Source organism: Anser cygnoides, chromosome 1 (genome assembly GCF_040182565.1).
Source record: "Anser cygnoides isolate HZ-2024a breed goose chromosome 1, Taihu_goose_T2T_genome, whole genome shotgun sequence".
NCBI lineage: Eukaryota > Metazoa > Chordata > Aves > Anseriformes > Anatidae > Anser > Anser cygnoides.
The window spans coordinates 195408449-195427513 of record NC_089873.1 but is presented as its reverse complement, the minus strand read 5'-3'; the positions used below and the strand labels follow the sequence as shown (position 1 = coordinate 195427513).

The window sequence follows — 19065 nt, the reverse complement described above, 5'->3', positions numbered from 1 at the left end:
TTATCCCCCAATCTCTCTTAACATTTTTGCACTACTGACTCTTTTAATAATTGATCGCTGTGACAGAATAAGAAAAGTTAGATTTTATTGCAGCACTTCCTGCATATACCCTCTATTCCACATGCAGTAATTTAACCACACAGGTATTACAGCAGGAATTGTCTGTGAGCCTGTGTGTGTATGTGCCCTATTTTATTCAAGCAGGAGTCAGTGTACCTATATGAGGATACCACTGTCATTAAAAACCAATCTTTTTTCTTTCTTTAATAGCTGCAAGTATTTTCCATCTATCTACACATCAAATCTCCAGAGTCCCTATTGATTCAAAAGAAAAATGGATCTATAAGTCTGAGGACCAACCAGTGAAGAAATTAACAATTTCTTTATTCACAAGCTGAGTTATAATGACTCACCATGAAAAGATAAGCAATGAACTTTGATAAGGTACATCAAAGTGACTGTTCTGGCAGCAACTGGTTTAATTACTTTAAATTTACACAACAGAGTGTAATTGGTAAATCGATCTTTTACACAACAATACCTTTCCAAAGTAATGGGGGAACTTGTGTTGATCTTCAATGACATGAGCAAATCCTCCCTGAAGGCCAAAGTCCACTGAGAAGTACGGCAATCCTTTAGGAACCTATACGCACAAAAATGCATTTTTAGATGTTTAACAGACTGTAGGCATTTAATTCATCTCCCCTCAACTTCCTGAATTTGAAAGCGGTTACACAGTTGGCAGTATCACATTTTATTTAAAACTACTTCTCAGACCATGTATGTGTGGTATAAAACTGCTACTGAGAAACAGAAAAACCAACAGGTATGGGGAAAGAAAATACATGTCACCTTGCTAAAAAGACACCAAAACCAGAAGAAACAGTTTGCCAGGTGGCAGAACAGAGGACATCCACAGAGGACACCTTTGAACATCAGGTAAGAGACTGGGAAGGACAGACACAAGCAAAGAGCCAGACAGCAGCATGCACACCAAGCAAATGTCGTCCTGACTTCACAGCTCTGCATTACATGGGACGAGTAGAAATTTTAAGACCATTACCAGCAAGTTGCATTTATTAAAGATCAGGTGATTTATGGTAAGAATAAATATTTACCCACAGGAAATATTGATACTCTGGGTGAAGGGGGAGAAAGGAAAATGGCTTTACAGAGAATAGATTACTGGAAAATCCCACTACATGACTGGAAGTTATGATTAACCTGCCAAATTGGATAATTTCATAATTCACTCAGTTATTTTCCACTCTTAATTGTTGAAGATGTTCCTGCACAGATAAGACTTAAAAAGCCTCAAACTCATGCACCTCCTCTGCTACAACCCAAATAATTGCAATTTCCACAAGCAACATTCCTTATATTGCTCATGGATGGAGTTCATTTTCTCCTTCAGAGCAGCCCCCCTGGAGCTGTGCTTTGGACTAGTGACTAGGACAATGCTGATAACAAACCAGCATTTTAGGTGTTGCTGAACAGTGCTTTCTGCCAGGTCAGCTGTCCCAGCTGTGACCCTTCCCAGCCCAGGCAGCAGAGTGAGAAACACAGCAGGCTTTGATGCTCTGCAAGGGTTGGCTGCTTAGGCTCATGTGCTGGGGTTCTGCTTCTGGACACTAGTCCCAATTTCTGCACACAATTAGCCCATTAGATGTCTCAACCATGTCTATTTTTGTGCCTGTTCTGTTTTCTGTTTTCATTCACCTTACATCTTCCCTAAGTCTTTGCTTCAAATCAGCAAATCTTTCTTGTCTGCACCTAACAGAGCTGGTGAAAGCGAACAGCTACATATTATCGTCCTTAAAACTATATACACGAAACCATCATCTCATCCCCTTTAAGTCTTTTCTCCTCCTCTATAACTGTCTTAGAACCAGAGCCGAATTTTCCAGCTGAGTCCTCACACTATACAAAGCCTCTCATACTGTGCAGCCACCCAAACTCTTACTCTTCTGCATTTAATTTCTCTATGTCATATAAGGCTTCATATCTCACTATTAAAACTCACCTCCTCTTCTTTCTCCTACACTAGGATGTTTCAGCATAAAGTCGCTATATTTACTAAAAGATAGTTTCAGAAATTAAGTATTATTACTACACAGTAGTAAACTACACATGGTAAGAGCTATGCACCAAACATCATTCGCTTTCATATTAAAACGATGGACTGATCTTTGAACCTAAAAGTTTCGGGATTATTCCTTTAAGATTTGTATACAAAGATGTTTCCATTTGGTATCCAGGAGACAGACGTAGCACTGTTCCTTTCTTTTAGAAATAAAGATTTATAATACTATTTATATCTTCACTTCATAAATTTAGCAACACAAAAGGCTGTTCCGGGTCAAGGCAAAAGAGACACCGTATTTTTTTCTGGACAGTAATTTGCAAGCCTTTTGATCTATCTTAATTCTTAAAGTTAATCAAGAAAATTATGCTGGTACGTGGCCTCAGCATGCCAGCTTTGTTCTCAACCAATGCTTGCAGCTCAGTCCATCTGTTGTTGAAATAAATGGGAATCTTTTTTAATGTCAATTAGGAGTTCAGTCAGACTCTTTAATTCTCATCACAACTATGCCATCTCCTGATCCACTAATTTAATTGTTTTCCCTTTCTTCTCTCTTTGAAACAGTTAATAACCAAAATAGATGAAAATAATTTGCTGAGAAATTCAGTGTTCAATACATTTCATTACTTACAGATTTCCGAATATCTTTTGAAGAAAGATCAATTAACTTCTTGTTCATGGACCACTCTTCATCAGACTCCATTATAGCTTTCTGTAAAATCATTTTTATCCAGATGTGAGAATAGTCCTTCATACAGCAAGCAGAGTATTAACTTTTCAATGGAGTAAAGTGAATTGTAAGTACTTTGCACTGCAAGTACCAATTATTTCTTAACAAAGTAACTTCAATTTTGGCAAGCTTTCTGATTTCAAGAACTTACATACTTGATAGAAGCATGGTTTAATATCCTGAAACTCTCTTAATTCTATTCCTCTTATTTTTCCTGAAATTTATCTTTTGCCTGACACAAATTATCTTTAACAAGAAACTTTAAAATTATTAGGGACTAAAAGGTCACACTTTCTTTTTACTAAGCGCATATTAAACCCACTGTGATTTTATTACACTATATTAGCATTTTTTCTCTCTCTTTTCTTTTCTTTAAGAGAAAAATCCAGATCAGAAGCCTGATTGCACTCAAATACTTATAAAGCTGCCTCTGTATCTTCCGTAGTATGGAAGTGGGTATAGCGTGGTACCTTTTAATTTTCATTTACTGTATATTTTAATGGTATAAGCTTGTACTTCATCTTTCTCTTTGTATTCAGAGAAAACACAAGCTTTACTAGCACTTAAAGCATAACCAATGATTTCAAATGTGGTAAAAGTTACTGCATTGCTATTTGTCACACTGACTGTTCCACTTCATCAAAAAACAAACAACCACATTACTTATTTCCAGAAAACACAAATAATTTTTCAAAGAACAAATAAAATAATTTACTTATAAATATTAATGTATGTGTGCACCCAGCCATATTTACCCTTATAAAAGTTTTTTCAGATACTAAATCGAATAAAGGCAAATCACAATCCAGTTTCTGAAAGTCAAAAGGCCCTGCAGAAGCATCAATGACCTTTTCCTTACAGGGTTAGTTGAAAGAGACCAGAAAACCTATAGAAAAAATATTTATCATGCTATCTAATGTTCAACAGAAACCTAGGACACGTGAAAATTTGGCCTACTGAAATAAAATAAAGATGAAACATTATATAATGATATTTGTTAGATCAGTAGATCATTACTTTCTTATTTTATACGTCCCAAGGCACATGCATGGGTTTTTAAATTTATACTACAGGACTTAAGCGAGGAGTATTGTAATCCTTACAGCTCTTCAACAAACGATGAATCTCTCATCTGTTTCCAGAACTAGTCAGTGCAGTCAGACTTGAGGCAATTGCAGTCTGACATACAGCTCTTCCACTGACTACTTGAAAAACAGAATCACCTCACAGGATTTGTTTCAAGATCAAGGAACATTTCTTCATCAATAATAAATCCATCTTTTTGATACTGGTATTTGTACACCAAAAATAGTTTTTCAAAAATAGATCAATTACGATAAACACATTCAAATGACCTAAAAAAAAAAACCAACTCCGATACCTTAAAGTAGATTGGAGCCATATCTCCTACTTCTCTTGGAAGAGGAATGCATTCGTACACCATGTGATATCGTTTCTTCATACTCATATTTGTTTCTATGAAGACACAGTCCAAGCCTCTTGCTTCAAACATTTTCACCAAAGCGGTTCTGAACATCTGTTTAAAGAAAAAGAATGTATAATTTGAATTAGGTTTTCAAACTTTCAGATGTAATATTTTATATTATTTTACTTACATATATATATATCTCCTTAGAAATTAATAATAAAATGAAACGGCAGCAATCATAGTAGGAAAATCCTGTATTATTCAGCAATTTAATATGAACTACATTTATTATGGCACAAACATAGGAAGCCTAGGAAAATAGCCCCCAGCTCAGGCCCTCGCTTCAGTCCTTGCCCGAGCAAAGTTTCAGGGATGCCTGTGCCTAGCCACGCACCCAGCTGCCATCAGTCCTGCCTTGCTCCTGAACCTCACTCATCACTGCAGATGTCTGGCCATCACTGGCTGTGGCTGACCCTGTCTACCATCATGCCAGTGAGGTGACGTTCCCCTGACTTGCTGTCACCTTCCACCCGTCACCTTCCCTGGGGAGCAGCCTGCTCTTGTTGCTCCCTGACTCTGGGCAGTTGGTATTTGCATCTAAGAGATGCAAGAGCATAATTGTACAGCTTGCAGTGTAGACGCTGAACTAAATTATTGAGTATAATGGATGATTTCAGAGACCCATTCAGACTCATTTTCAAATGCATAAAAGATTTTGACTTTACGACAGGATGGATGTTTCAGAAAGTGTCTCAAGTTAACATCCTGAAAACTGCTATTTAAATGAAGGCCCTTGTGTTACACCCACTCCCTAAACCACTCCCATACTGTAAGCCAGGAATTCACTGAAACTGTGTGCTCTTCATAGACCACAAGTACCACAGGTCCGTTACTTACATAAGTCATAAATTAGCCTTTTTGCATTGATTTTTTTTCATTCTTGATAAGTAACACTTAGAAGTACAAACACCACAATTAAAAGGCTAATCCCATCTGAGGTTTAAGATTTCCTATTTTAATGCAATTGGAAAGTTGACAAATCCGACATGAGCAAATACAGACATTCATAAATATATCAAGTACTACAATAAAAGAGATGGAAAACAAAGCATTACCACAAATCATTACCACAACGGAACTAGAAGTTGAGGTCTCTTCTCCCCACCCCTTTGACATCTTCCACAGTATTAATCAGACCAAAAGTATAGGAAACTCGATCAAATCTCTGCATCTTAACCAAGTATTTAAGCTCTCCGAAGCGGGCACATGTGCCCTGAATTCTTCCTCATAACTAAGCTGTTCCACCCTGTGACAAGACAGTGCTACACCTTCCTCCCCAAATACAACCAACGAAACACAGCTGGAAGATATTGCCTAGTGAACAGCTCACTGCGCCTGATGAACAGATCACTGTGCCATGACTGATACGGGACCTTACTGGGCACAGAGACAGATAACTGAATTAAGAGCTTGCTATCTTCTCCCCCCTCCACCTCCCAGACCTCTACTGCTGAAATGCACCAAAGCAAGCAGCTGTGGTGAGATAAGAGAAACATTAAACCAAAAGTTGAAAATTACTGTTACTTGAAGTTGCTACCCTGCAATAACAAGTGAAATACAAATCCACTGAAAAGCCTAGAATATCTACAGATTTTAGCTAACATTTCCCAGACTGCAGTTTCTTGTTTTTTTAAATGCATTGCACTTTTCCTCCAAATTCTGAGTGGGCCAAAATACCAAGGGTAATCAGCACTGGAAAGGACAAAACTGCTCGTAAGAGCAAACGAGAGCATGGCTTATGCTCAGATGCAGAGGATGTTGATACACGCCACTGTTCAAGCGACTGAACATGCAGATTTATATCTTTTCATATTAAAAAATTACATGCATATTTACTTTGGCAAGGGAAGCGCATAAAAGTCTAAAACATGAATCATGTTAAATTCAAGTGCCAGAAGCCAAACAGTATAAATGAACCTTTCCTGCTTCATTTGAACGTATCTTGAAAAAAATCCCAGCAAAAATAGTTAGCTAAAACATGTGCTCAATCCAGTGTAACAGAGATGTTTTTTTCCCTCAACCACAATATCAGATATGGCTCTGGCATCATTAAGTTAGCTTAGCCACTGACTAAGTGTATGTTTATACTCCTGTGGAAGCCTTCCAGACTCCTTCTACTGAATTACACAGGAGCTGAAAAATAATATGTCCATCACCCCTAAGTACTTTCCTACAAAGAAATGTTTAAACTGAAAATTATTACATTCACAGCACTGGTGGGTTTACCAACTAGCTGCATTTTCTAGCAAGGAAAAGTCTAGCGTTGAATACAGAAACTGCATTTGCTCATCTTTTCTTTATCCTATTTTCCTTCTCACATACATTTAGAAAAGTGATCATCTTTTACTTATAACTGTTTCTTCTACACCCCTATTTAGTTAAAAGCCAGCAGGATAAATAGAGGATACAGGACAAATATAGTTATCGCTTCTCCCCACTGCTCTGTTTTAACTCCTGATCCTACTCATCACACTTATTTGCTTCTTATACAACTTTCTAAGGCATTTCTGTCCTATGCAAAAGTTCTTTTCGTTCCTGCTTGGGAGGAGCATAATTAACAAAGCAACACTGCATAAAAATTACACCAGCCATGCGAATCAATGCTCGGAGCAACCGTGCAAAGTAAGAGAATCCATCTGCCAGGCTTGAGGCAAGATCAAAGTTACTCAAACCATTTCAAACTCAGGGATTAACCTGTTTTTAAATCTAAGCAACTGTGCAAGCAATGACCTTTTTCCATAGTCTGAAGTAGTCTCCAATATTTTGATGTAAAACACCGGTTGTAAGTTATTTTTCCCTTGTAAAGGTGGGGCTGGGAGAGAGGCTGATCACTGTCAATCTTTTAGGCATGTTTGTTACATTTCTCCCTTGATTTTCATTTTCCAAAGAAAACAAAACTGAAAACCTTCAAAGTGTCTTCATATGACAGTTGGAAAGCATGACCCATCATGCTTGGCACTCTATTCTAATAATTCTTTTCAAAAAAAGTAGGAAATTGGATTCTAACAGGGACCTGACTTATATGAAGAAGAATGAAAATAGTTCTGTCTTGCTATCCACCACAAAACCAGATTAGCTTAAAAAAAACTCATGTAAACAACATATCTTTAGCCAGTGTTTTTTATTATAAGTGATCTTTCTGTCCTGACAATCTTTTTCTTAATGGCTGCCAAGCCAGTTATTCCACTTTCTGTAAGAGATCAGCTGTACCTAATGTTTTTCTTAATATGTTCCTCTAGCCTGCTTCCAAAGACCTCCAAGGATAGAAGTTCTGCAACATTCTTAGGCAACATTTTTCTAGAGCTTATAAATGGGAACGTTTCTTCAGTGTTTACCCTTTGTTTCCCTTTATCAATTTTTGACCACTAATTTCCAACCATAGTGCAAGAATGTTCTGCCCCTTAGTAGAACCAAAAAGAGCTGACAAGCTGGAAATTATACAAACAGATACATATGACAAGTATAATATTATTCAAAACAATATTTTATAACAAAACCTTTAGAACATGAGAAGGTGTCTCAGCTAACCTGGATTTCTTCCCAGATTTCTTCATCCAAAAGCGTGGCCGCAGTATGGTGCTGTAAGGGGGCTATCAGGCAGTGACCTTCAATAAGGGACTCGTTGCTTGGTAGAGACAAGTATACCTACAAAGAGTAAACAAAAACTGAAGTGCCCATTCTTCTAGCATTAAAAACCTTCCCGTCGCTATGGCTAAGAATTACATTATGTGATAGATTTTAAACCAATAGAAGCCATTAACTTCTACTTACAGCAAGGTATTTAGAGCAAGGACTTTAAACCAACTTAGCTTTTCTGCTCTTCACCTAACTCTTCAATAGCTAATGAACTTGACTGAAAAACACAGAACCATAGAATGGTTTGCGTTGGAAGGGACCTTCAAGACCACCTGGTTCCAACCCCCTGCCATGGACGGGGACACCTCCCACCAGACCAGGCTGCCCAAAGCCCCATCCAGCCTGGCCTTGAACACCTCCAGGGATGGGGCATCCACAGCTTCTCTGGGCAACCTAGCCTTTACACCCTCTGAATAAAAAAAATTCTTCCAAATATCTAATCTAAATCTCCCCTCTTTTAGTTTAAAACCATTACTCCTTGTACTGTCACTGCAATCCCTGGTAAAGAGTCCCAACTACTGAACCACATTCAGTAAAAGCCTAAGCAAGTCGGAAAGAAAGATTTTTATTTTTTTTCTTGTGCTGAAGTTTGTTTTGGGCAAGCTGCTCTTGGTGTCCCTGCATGAGCAAGGAGGATGGACCAGGTGACCTCCAGAGGCACTTTCCAACCCAAACCATTCTGTGATTGTGACAGTTGGCATTATCCATCAGTAGCTCGAATGAAGCAGCAGTATCCAGACAGCAGCTCTACTGAAAAGGCAGTAATATCAGGCTAATAGACCAACCAGTTATGAACCAGTTTATTATGAAATCATACTGGTTTTGTCCATTACAATACACATGCTTTTTTTTTTTTATCTTTTATATATATATACATACAGATATGTATATATACATACAGATCTGTACATATATGTAGGTATATGCATGTGCATTTAATTCCTCGGTCTATAAAATTTTTATAAAAATTAAAATCAAATGAAAAATATCGATAATAAATGACAACCTTGCATAATGATCAAAAAAAGCCTATACTGAAGCATTTCAGACATTATAAATCCAAATATTTGTACATATTTTAAAAGCATTAACAGAAACGAGAAGGTTCACTGTACCAAACTTTTCTTCATTTCAAAAGATTTTAGGCTTAAGAATGGAATTCTCCACTTAGCTTTCTTTGACATCGAGATACAGTTCGTAACCAGTTCAAATTTCCTCCAGTGCAGTGTGATTTAGTCTTTCACAAATCCGCCTACAGTCTAATCTCTGCACTCCAATCTTTCATTATTGCTTCTGTCTTCCACAAATCAGAAGTTCTGATATCAAAGACTAGCTTTATAATTCATGACAGACTTGTATCTTTCTGTCCCCAACCCTCAAGGAATTCTTGAAATCAATAGGAAGGTCTGGGAGAGTAAGATGAAGAACATTAAAACATTTCAAAGCAGCAATTGTGTTCTTAAACTTAGGCACTCTACCATTAACACTCCCTTCTTTTATTTCTTTTCTGTTTTTACTTTTGTGCTAAATTACTATTTTCTTACCTTGGTACCAATTGCAATAATAAGATGTTTAGAAAGTTCACTGCTATCAAAGCAGTATGGACACTTTTCCATGCGTGCAGCAAGCAGTTGGTGCTCACGTATTGCTTTTCTTCTTTGTATTTCTTCCTCTTCCCCACTGCGTGCTCTTTTTGCTGCTTTGGAAACAAACATGTCATCCAAAGTGTAGTACTCTCTGTCAGTTTTTTCCATCAGCTGAAAAGATACACAAAAAAGTGCATTTATATACAAATAGGCAAGAAAAAAAAATACTTAGCTCTTTGGAACATCTTTTACTGAGAAAATGATAAAGTATGTAGCAGCAGTAGCAGTGCTGCAATCCATTCAGCACCTGCAAGACATGCTATTATCAGATACTTCTCCTGAGAGCAGTCATACACTATCTCAGACAGCACAGATATTAAAGTATAGATGTGTGACAGTAGTGAGAGGAATATATTACTATATTCCATCTCAAGTTAGGGGCTAGGTATTTCAATATTACCCTGACATAACTCCAGCTTTAAATAGATACACAATTTTTTCTTCATCACGTATTATCATACATTTTATTTCAGTCTTTCCTTTCCTCCTCCTCCTCTCCTACTACAACTATCACTGCCCTTTAAATCATCTGTTGTAAAATAGATGGACCATAACTCTGCACCTTCTATTCGTACTCCGTAGAAACATGCCAACAATTGTTCTTCTCAGGTGAACAACACTAAGCCATTTTGTGAAGAAAAGTCTTCTCCTGAAAGTACCTGTTGCTAGATAGGCATAACCAACACAACTAACATTACCAGAAACAAGGCCAAATAATTCACATTTTTGTATGTTTGTTTATTAATTGTTACATTTTAGTTAAATGCCATATATTTAAAAGAAGCTCTGAAAATATTTAGCGTTTGTTACGAAGATGTGCTTGAGGGTCGATAGTATCTTACTGGATCTTAATAATATGGAAACCCAGACAAAATGGCTATGTCTCACCTAGACAGTACTTCTAAGGAATGGAGTCTGTAGCTAGGAACTGGATGCATGGTGACAGGGCAACAGCAGCAAGAGACAGTGAATGGAAAGAAAAGGAAGGGCAGAAAAGCGTGTGGGTGTGGGTCACAGGACAAACTTAAATGACAGAAGATTTCACTAAGCTTCACCACTCAGCACACACGTGGATGTGTGTGTAACATCAGCCTTTATCAATCCTTGATGACAAATCCCATGTTGTCTTGCCTAAATGAAGACTTAACAAGTCTTGATTGCAAAGACTGACTGTAAAGGATTTAGGAAAGTATTTATCCACTTACTTGTCTGGCTACTCTATATAGCTTTAAAATGTGCCAGTAATACCCTAAACATTCAACATACACAACTAAAGCAAAGGTAAAAAGCTTTCAAAATAATTTTTTCAAGTTTTTCCTCACTAAATGAAGTCCTTATGCTGTGATACGTTTATGCTATACCTGACTGCAATTTTACCTTGAATAGTTTCAGTAATTTCCTTATCAAAATGACAGGGGAAAAAAACAACACATTATATAGATCTCTTGGTACTGGAGGTGCTGGACCTTCAGAGCACTGGCAGATTTATGTATGAGTAGTTTTCCTTCAAGAATTAGCAATAGCATTTCCTTCAAGAAACAGCACAGGTGTCTTTGCAACAAATGCTAATACATATTAAAATACAGACTGGGGTAGCATTAGTCCTTTGCTAGAGGTAACTGAAGACATTTTATTCAACAGGTAGATTGCTTTCTGTGACTGTGTAAATGACATGTCTTTGTCAAGATAATGAAACAGAACCTTCTGAAAACTCTCTTAAAGCAGTTAGAAACATCTATCCAGGGAATAACTGAAGACCTGTACATCCATTTTCTCTTCCTTTTCAAGACCTGAAGTACTGTCCTCTCACGGAAAATAACATTGACATGAATGACGTTGTTCACTAGATGTACTTAGACTAGCTGAAGCTTACATTCTGCCCGCAGAGACAATAAAGTTGTATTTTTTCCCACAAAGAGCAGGTTTGAAAATTAAAAACTTTACATTTAATATTTTGAAGCAAAATATTAATATCTAGCACACGCAAAAAAAAAGATCTTTGTAGTCAATTTGCTAAATGTCTCTTCCTTTGGGTATAGAGGACTCCTGAACCTACAGACACATATTGTGAACATTCAAAAGATTCAAAAAGATCTAGTGTCAAGGGTGTCATTACAGTTTTATTACTTGCTGAGGTCTGATCTAAGGGACTTCTCTTCAAATACAGTCTCTCAGATATTTTGGTTACAGGCATTTTATCTCACTACAGAAACAGTTATTAAATACAAGCGAACAGCATTAAGTTGAATATTTGAATGTTTGATACCTAGAATATAAAGCTAAATAACAATGATTCAGCAAACCAACCCTCTGAGTGACAGACCCTTTAGAACTATCTCCTTTGTAATGAGACCTAAAAAAAAATCCTGTCATGATGGACTGTTGATTTATGTATGTTCGACATATTTCACATAATGTGCCTGCTTCATTCAATTTTCTTATACATTCAAAGAACATACAGTGTGTTGAGTGGTCTGCCATGTTTAATGTTCAAATGTAGCCAGCAATTAAGAAAACAGCAATATCAAAACCAACTGCCATAAGTGAAACGCATCTTCCTAATAAAAGAAAATCTTCCATGTATCCCAGCAGTAGTCTGTTTAGATAACATAAGACCAAAAAAAAAAACAAAAACCAAAACTTTATTTTGGAAGGTATATTGGTAGTTTTCCACCCCAAAACACAGACAACAGCTCTTACTTTTCCTGAATACTGAGGTTCCCTAAAGCAGATCAACAGTTTCTTTTGAAAATGCTCAGTACTTTCAGTACCAAACAACTGAGTTAATTATAAAATACTAAACAGATAAAGTTATAGGGTTATATATTAAGAGCCACCTGACTGGTATTTTAACTGAATTGAATAATAAAAATTATAAAACTAAATCTGGAAAATGCAATTCTAGTTTAAGATGTAACATTTTGTTCAATAGAATTGGATTAAGCAAAGTCAAGGAACTCAATCACATAGACACAAGACTACTTCAGAGTAATAAGGGAACAAGAAAAAGGTAGGTAGCAGTGCAGCATTTTGGCAATAGACGCCACAAGAAAGGGATACATAGAATATGCACAGATCAGGTTTGGATCTCTTCTAGCAACAAACAAGATACTGAATCACAGAATATCCCAAGTTGTAAGGGACCCGCAAGGCTCATCGAGTCCCAATCCTGGGTCCCCAAAGGACCACCCAAAAAGTCAGACCATGTGTCTGAGAGCACTGTCCAAACGCTTCTTGAACTCCAGCAGGCTTGGTGCCATTACCACTGCTCTGGGGAGCCTGTCCCAGTGCCCGACCACCCTCTGGGTGCAGAACCTTTCCCTAACCCCCAGCCTGACCCTCCCCTGCCCCAGCTCCATGCCGTTCCCTCGGGTCCTGTCGCTGTCCCCAGAGAGCAGAGCTCAGCGCCTGCCCCTCCGCTCCCCTCGTGAGGGAGCTGCAGGCCGCCATGAGGCCTCCCCTCAGCCTGCTCTGCTCTGGGCTGAACAAATCAAGGGACCTCAGCTGCTCCTCATACGTCTTGCCCTCTGGACCCTTCACCATCTTTGTAGCTCTCCTTTGGACACTCTCTTAATAGTTTTGTGTCTTTCTTATATTGCAGTGCCCAAAACTGCACACAGTACTCGAGGTGAGGCCCCACCAGCACAGAGCAGAGCAGGACAAGCCCTTCCCTCACCCAGCTGGCAGTGCTGGGCCTGATGCACCCCAGGGTACAGTTGGCCCTCCTGGCTGCCAGGGCACACACTGAAATATCATTACAGATCCCACTGCAATAACAGAAGACACCAAAGGCTGTAAGGCAGTTCAAGAAACCAACACCCCAGTTTCAGACCTTAAATAAGTGCTTGAAATAAACAAGATCTAAGAAGAAAGTTATTTCAACTTGCTTGTGCAATAAAAAAGCCTACCCACTAATAACACACATCCAGCTCTACACTCCTCAAGCACTATACCTTTCCCTTGCTGAAGAACAGGCAAGGGGAAACTGAAAAAATAAGGGCTTATTATTTTTTCCCCATTTTCACACACTTAACCAGTTTACAAGACCTTTATTCAAGTAATAAATCTAGCACACCAATGTACAGTGCCCTTGTACCACAGTTTTGAGACAAAGAGACACAGTTATATATGGTCAGCTTGTCCCTGAGTCTTCACTTCTTGTCATGTTTTTCACATCCTTTAGATGACTTTAAAATAATGTTAAAAACGGGACATATTTTCGCCTTTAAAAACAACAGTCATAAAAGGAAAAACATTTTCTTTGCGAATTCCCTATTATCACAATGTCCTTCCAACATACCTCAAAATAGTTCAAAAAAGTTCAGAAACCTAAAGACAAGCAAAAACATTATCCAGCAAGAATTGTGCATTCCTACTGAAATAAGATATACTACAAGCTTATGTCAGTTAATCTATGCAGCAATGTTTTTGCTGCCTTTAAAAAAAAAAAAAGACAGCGTACAATATCCTGCAATATTGGAATAGTAGCAATGAACATCATTAACACATTCTTTGCCAGTAGCAGTGAAAAGGCCTCTAAGGCCATAAGTCCTTAAATATGATCTTCCCTCAAGTACTACAGATGCCAAGCACCTGTGTCAGCACTGAAATACAAGAAAATGCAGCTGCTATTAGAGCCGATGAGATAGTACTCTTCAATTACTACTCTAAACATTAGCTTTTTTTTAAAAAAAAAAATAAGTTATTCAGGAAGAAAATGGAAATTCTCTCTGCAAAAATTTATTCTCTTGCTTTTCCAATAAGGTGTCCAGTATGTTTTGCCAATTGCATGATTTAGTTATAATGAAATCTCTCTGAACAAGGTACTAGGGAATTGAAAGAACAACAAGAGAGTTCTCAAAAAATGCTAGAAGATAAGCAAAGAATAAAAACTGATTTATTTCATAAGTATTTTCTTCGGTACAAAAGAGAGAGCTGGTACAAACCCTAAGAAGAAACTATGCTGCTCTATTAGAGTTGCCGGAAAGCCCCTGTGCTGCATCAGGTGAAGTATCACACCTGTTAGACGTGGAAGACACTGCATCTGGAAGTTGTGCAGTTAGTTCCCTGGCCATGCTTGATGCTACGCACACTGTATTTCAGGTGCTGCACAGCAAAATAGGCAGTCACCTATGTATCACTTCTAAGTTTGGATGTCCTACATATATCTCTGAACAGCCCAAAGTTTATATAAGAAGTTCAGACATCTATAAAGATGATGCACCTGAAGTCATTGTTCCTACCGGACTCCAGCCAAACACAAGAGCTGATCTGACACCCTCATGCAAGAGAGCATCTTCTCAGTCCCTTGTCTTCTCTTTTGCATTTCACTTCTTTGTTCTGGGCTGATCTGCCACATCCTTCTTTCTTATGTGCCCTCTATTTTTCAACTTCTCCTTTGGCAAGCAATAATTAACCAGAGAATAGACAGGCAGCTTCGGTATGCTTAGCACCACAGCATCCTACACCTCATGGTATGCAACAGTCAGGTTTCTACCACCCATCTGATGGGGATCTGTTTTCCAAAACCAGGATGCAGCTTTGGTTTAACCAACAGAGACAGCATCATAATTTTGCTTGCCCTGGCCAACAAAGGTCTGCAATATACAAACATTTAGCAACAGTCAGGGAAGACATCCAAATGTCTTTCAGGAGCGCACAAAAAGCATCCTTTGGGCTCTCATTTAGACAGCTTTACTACAGTGCAAATGTGCAAATGTGGCAGACACACACACAAAAAAAAAAAGACCTCTAACCATTCAGCACAGGAATTCAAGAAAGGATTAGCATCTGACTGTGCATAAATGAAAATAATTTGAGATGGAAAAGTTACAATGTTGTATTTGCTGATGAAATCTGTAGCATATCCTTATTATTCATGTTAATTATCACATTACGTAAGCAATTATATAATATTCACTTCATCTTCTTTTTTTTTCTCTCTTTTTCCAGTGTTAACATTACTGAAGCCATTAGGCACCTTGGCATGGGGCTGCTTCCGAAAGTAACTCTTGTAGATCTGTATTCAACACACTCCAGAGTCAGCCTCATTTTTCTGCCAACACTTGTTCAGATCACTGGAACTGTCTCTCAGTTTAATTTTACACTGATTCTGTTTTTCTTATTGCTACAGTAAAACCCCTGGGGTCCTATACAGTGCTGGCTGCCTCCATATTCAATCTGAAGCATGCTGCGTCTCTTATCTCTCCCTCTGCTGCTATCACTTGCTCTTTGGGTGCACCCTATGGAAAGAAAGCCCTACTAAAGAATTTAATATGTTGTTGAAGTTAACCTCAAGAGACACAACTCCTAATCAACGGGGATTCTGCCTACGTAATACACTGAGCTCACCTTTTCCTCTTCAGATTTCCTCTGAAATTTGGGGATGAAGCAGGAAATTCCATTAAACGCAATTAGCATGGTAACGAAATATTCCTGCATTTTTTTTCAGGTAGGTTTTCAGCTTATTTTCTTGTTCTATTTTTTATTTATGTGCTGAACTTCTGCTGCTTCTGTTTTCTCTCTAACACAATCATATTTAAAGTTACTTCCATATAAGCTAATAAAAGTAAATCTGCTTGGAAAATCTGTGAAAAAAATGTATATAGATTGTATAAAATGTACCATTTTGATTTTAAATTGTCATGGCAACACTGACGTCTTCAACCTTAAATGACAGAGTTAATATCTGTGGAATGTTGTACTCATCATATATTTTGGGAAGCTGCAAAAAAAGAATAAACTATTTTTTTTGGAATATAAACCTGAGTGACATAAGAATACATCTCACCACATTTAAATTTAGTCAGCATTTAGCACCTATTGTTGAGAACAAAATCACCTCAGAAAAAAAGCCTTCCTGACCTCAAACTGCATTTGTTCAAGCCGTATCAAGATAAAGTTTTATCATGTTAATTTTATTATTACAACTCCAACCTCCGTACAACAACAGAAACTGATTTTGTAGGTTTTATTCCACAAATAATTCAACACACAGGCATTTCCAAAAGCTATCTTCCCAGTGAAATCATACACCAAACATACAGCATCAAAGGATTTTAACGTATCAGTGTACAGTCTTTTTAAGTCCTATGTCACTGACAGGAGAACATTACAAATAATGCTGTGAGCAAGGTAGCTCAGAACCACCTTGGAGCAGCAGAAAGTTAAGGAAGAAACAAACAACAGACGATTGTTCCAGGGTTAGGGACCACGCTCCTTGCTGTTTCTGTTACTTGAAATGAAAATTGCTCATTTTGCTACAAATAGTTATCAGGACAGATAAAATTTTATGTAAAAGTCGACTGCATTTAATGCAAGCCAAACAGAATACCTTCAGCCACACAATGTTAGAAGTGCAAATGATTAGCATTTAACTTTATGATTATCCCTGTCGATGACTTTAAGTCATAAAAAAGGCCGTCCTGCATAAGTCTTCATTTGTGACACACCTGGTAATTCTAACCTAACTCTTAACGAACACGAAACGCTTATGCAGTCATTTACTATGAGCTGCATCCACACAGTTCCTCTTTTTTCCCAAGTTTTCCTCTGTAATCTAGCTCTTGCAGCTGTTGATTCAGTTCCACATACAGGAACAGCTTTAATTTTGTGTCCACACAATATACACAGAAAGCTGTCTAGTGTATTAAACTGAAACCTAGTGGAACGCAGGACAAGATGCTTGAAACTATTTGCCTCAGGTTTTTGTATTAATGTTTCTACAGCACACCATGCTCATGCTTAGATGGTTAAGTAAATGTAAAAAGCAACAGCGCACAAGAGCTTTGTAAGAGTTTTATCAGGTGCGTTAAATGCTGCACTAGAAGGGCTTCACCAGGTAAAGAAAGAAGAAAAACATTTATTACATAATAGTAGAAGCAGCAACATCCTGCATTTTTTAGTTTAGCTTGTAAAGTGCTTGCAGACTATTATTTTGCTTTATGAAGATGGAAATGCAAATATGTACAACAGGCAGGTTTGCACAGCAAGTGAAAATGATAAGGCTGAAAGCAATTTCCCATTTTACAGACTCCAGAACCAAGGAAAGGTAACATGTAAATGCCCTGTTTGCTAATCTGTAATACCAGCATCTCTCTTTACTAAATCCGTAAGTGAAAGCCAGCATTACTAATGCACTTTTGTACTTATAAATAATTGTCTTATATGTTTAAATTCATGTTACAGATTACTGCAGAGATTTTGAAATAAAATTAGCTTATGGGCAAAATTTAAATGGTCTGATGAGCAACATAACCTTTCTCACTTGCTTTTAGTAAAACAATCAAAAAGGAAAAAATATGCCTTAGTAGAATTTCTGCACACAAATAAAAGGTAATTTCTATTGAAGTAATGTTCTAGAAACCAGTCTCTATACACCCACAAGCATCTACTGATGAAATGAAAGGATTACATAAGTTTTAACAGCATGAATTTGGGAAAATGGAACGACTTATTCCGTACGACTTACAGATGAGGGCAGAAGGAACTACAGACATGTTAGTTAAAGCTAATAGTAATAAAAACTGAATACTTCACATATATTTTGTATTATAAAACTGTCAGTTAAAAAAAAAAATCAATTTTCAACTTTTTTTTTTTATCCTATAGTCATGCTTCTATAGTAATGTGGTACAGGCACAGTTTAGTTTCACTCAGCTTCATAATGACCACCATTTTGCATTAGGAATGCAAATCTGACATTCATCTGAATTTACTATGATCGGATCTCCTTCTCTTCATTCTAGAGGTCTGAAACACAATTTACTGTGTCTGAGCTAATTCTCTTAATTCCTTTTATAGCCAAAAAAATCCTTTAGCAGCCTTTCAAAATTGGACGGATGGCTCACACCACCAAAATACGTACTTCTCTCCAGTGACTCTCCAAAATGAATCTTGAGAATCAGTTCAGATTCAAGGTTTATAACATTAGAAGAATCTCAGCCTTTTGTTTTGAAGTTCTACAATTCTTTACAGTAAGCTCTAGTTTTGACAGTCCTGAATAGTTATGTAACAGTAACAAATTGTCAGGTTATACTTTCTTCCAGATGGTTTATGTACCTGTTAAGCAGAAGAGACTCCTGAAGAATCTATTAGCAAACTCCTTTTATAATAAAAACTAACCATTTACTCCTGTCCTCTATTTTCTTTTCAGATTGCCCTTATACTTGCCATCCTCTGTTCCTCAGCACCATGGATGAGTAAAGGTTGCTCTCACCGGTTTGTGGTTCAGCAGTGTCACATCTGACTGTTTCCACACTACTTAAGCAGGGACCATTTGGTTTTAGTCATTTGTTATTATTCATCTCAAATTAAAGTTTGGATTTAAAATGATGGATTTTTATAAACTGGAGCTAACTTTCATTTCATTTACACTGTTGAGACAGTTAATCATTTATTGTCCATAAATAAAAGCTCATGCGTAGGAATTTCTCAGACCTCATTTATAGTTAATATTAGAACCACTGAAACACCTAGGTTG

General features: G+C 37.5%; 1 protein-coding gene across 1 annotated transcript in view; it reads right to left on the bottom strand.

Annotated features, from left to right (window-relative positions):
- CWF19L2 (CWF19 like cell cycle control factor 2) overlaps positions 1-19065 on the bottom strand; it is a 73228-nt gene that overhangs the window by 4458 nt on the left and 49705 nt on the right. Inside the window, exons 13-17 of the mRNA XM_048078209.2 lie at positions 9483-9695; positions 7831-7947; positions 4195-4350; positions 2715-2795; positions 542-643 (exon numbers count right to left, since the gene is read on the bottom strand). Coding sequence (XP_047934166.2) covers positions 542-643; positions 2715-2795; positions 4195-4350; positions 7831-7947; positions 9483-9695 — 669 coding nt within the window. The remainder of the gene's footprint in view (positions 1-541; positions 644-2714; positions 2796-4194; positions 4351-7830; positions 7948-9482; positions 9696-19065) is intronic.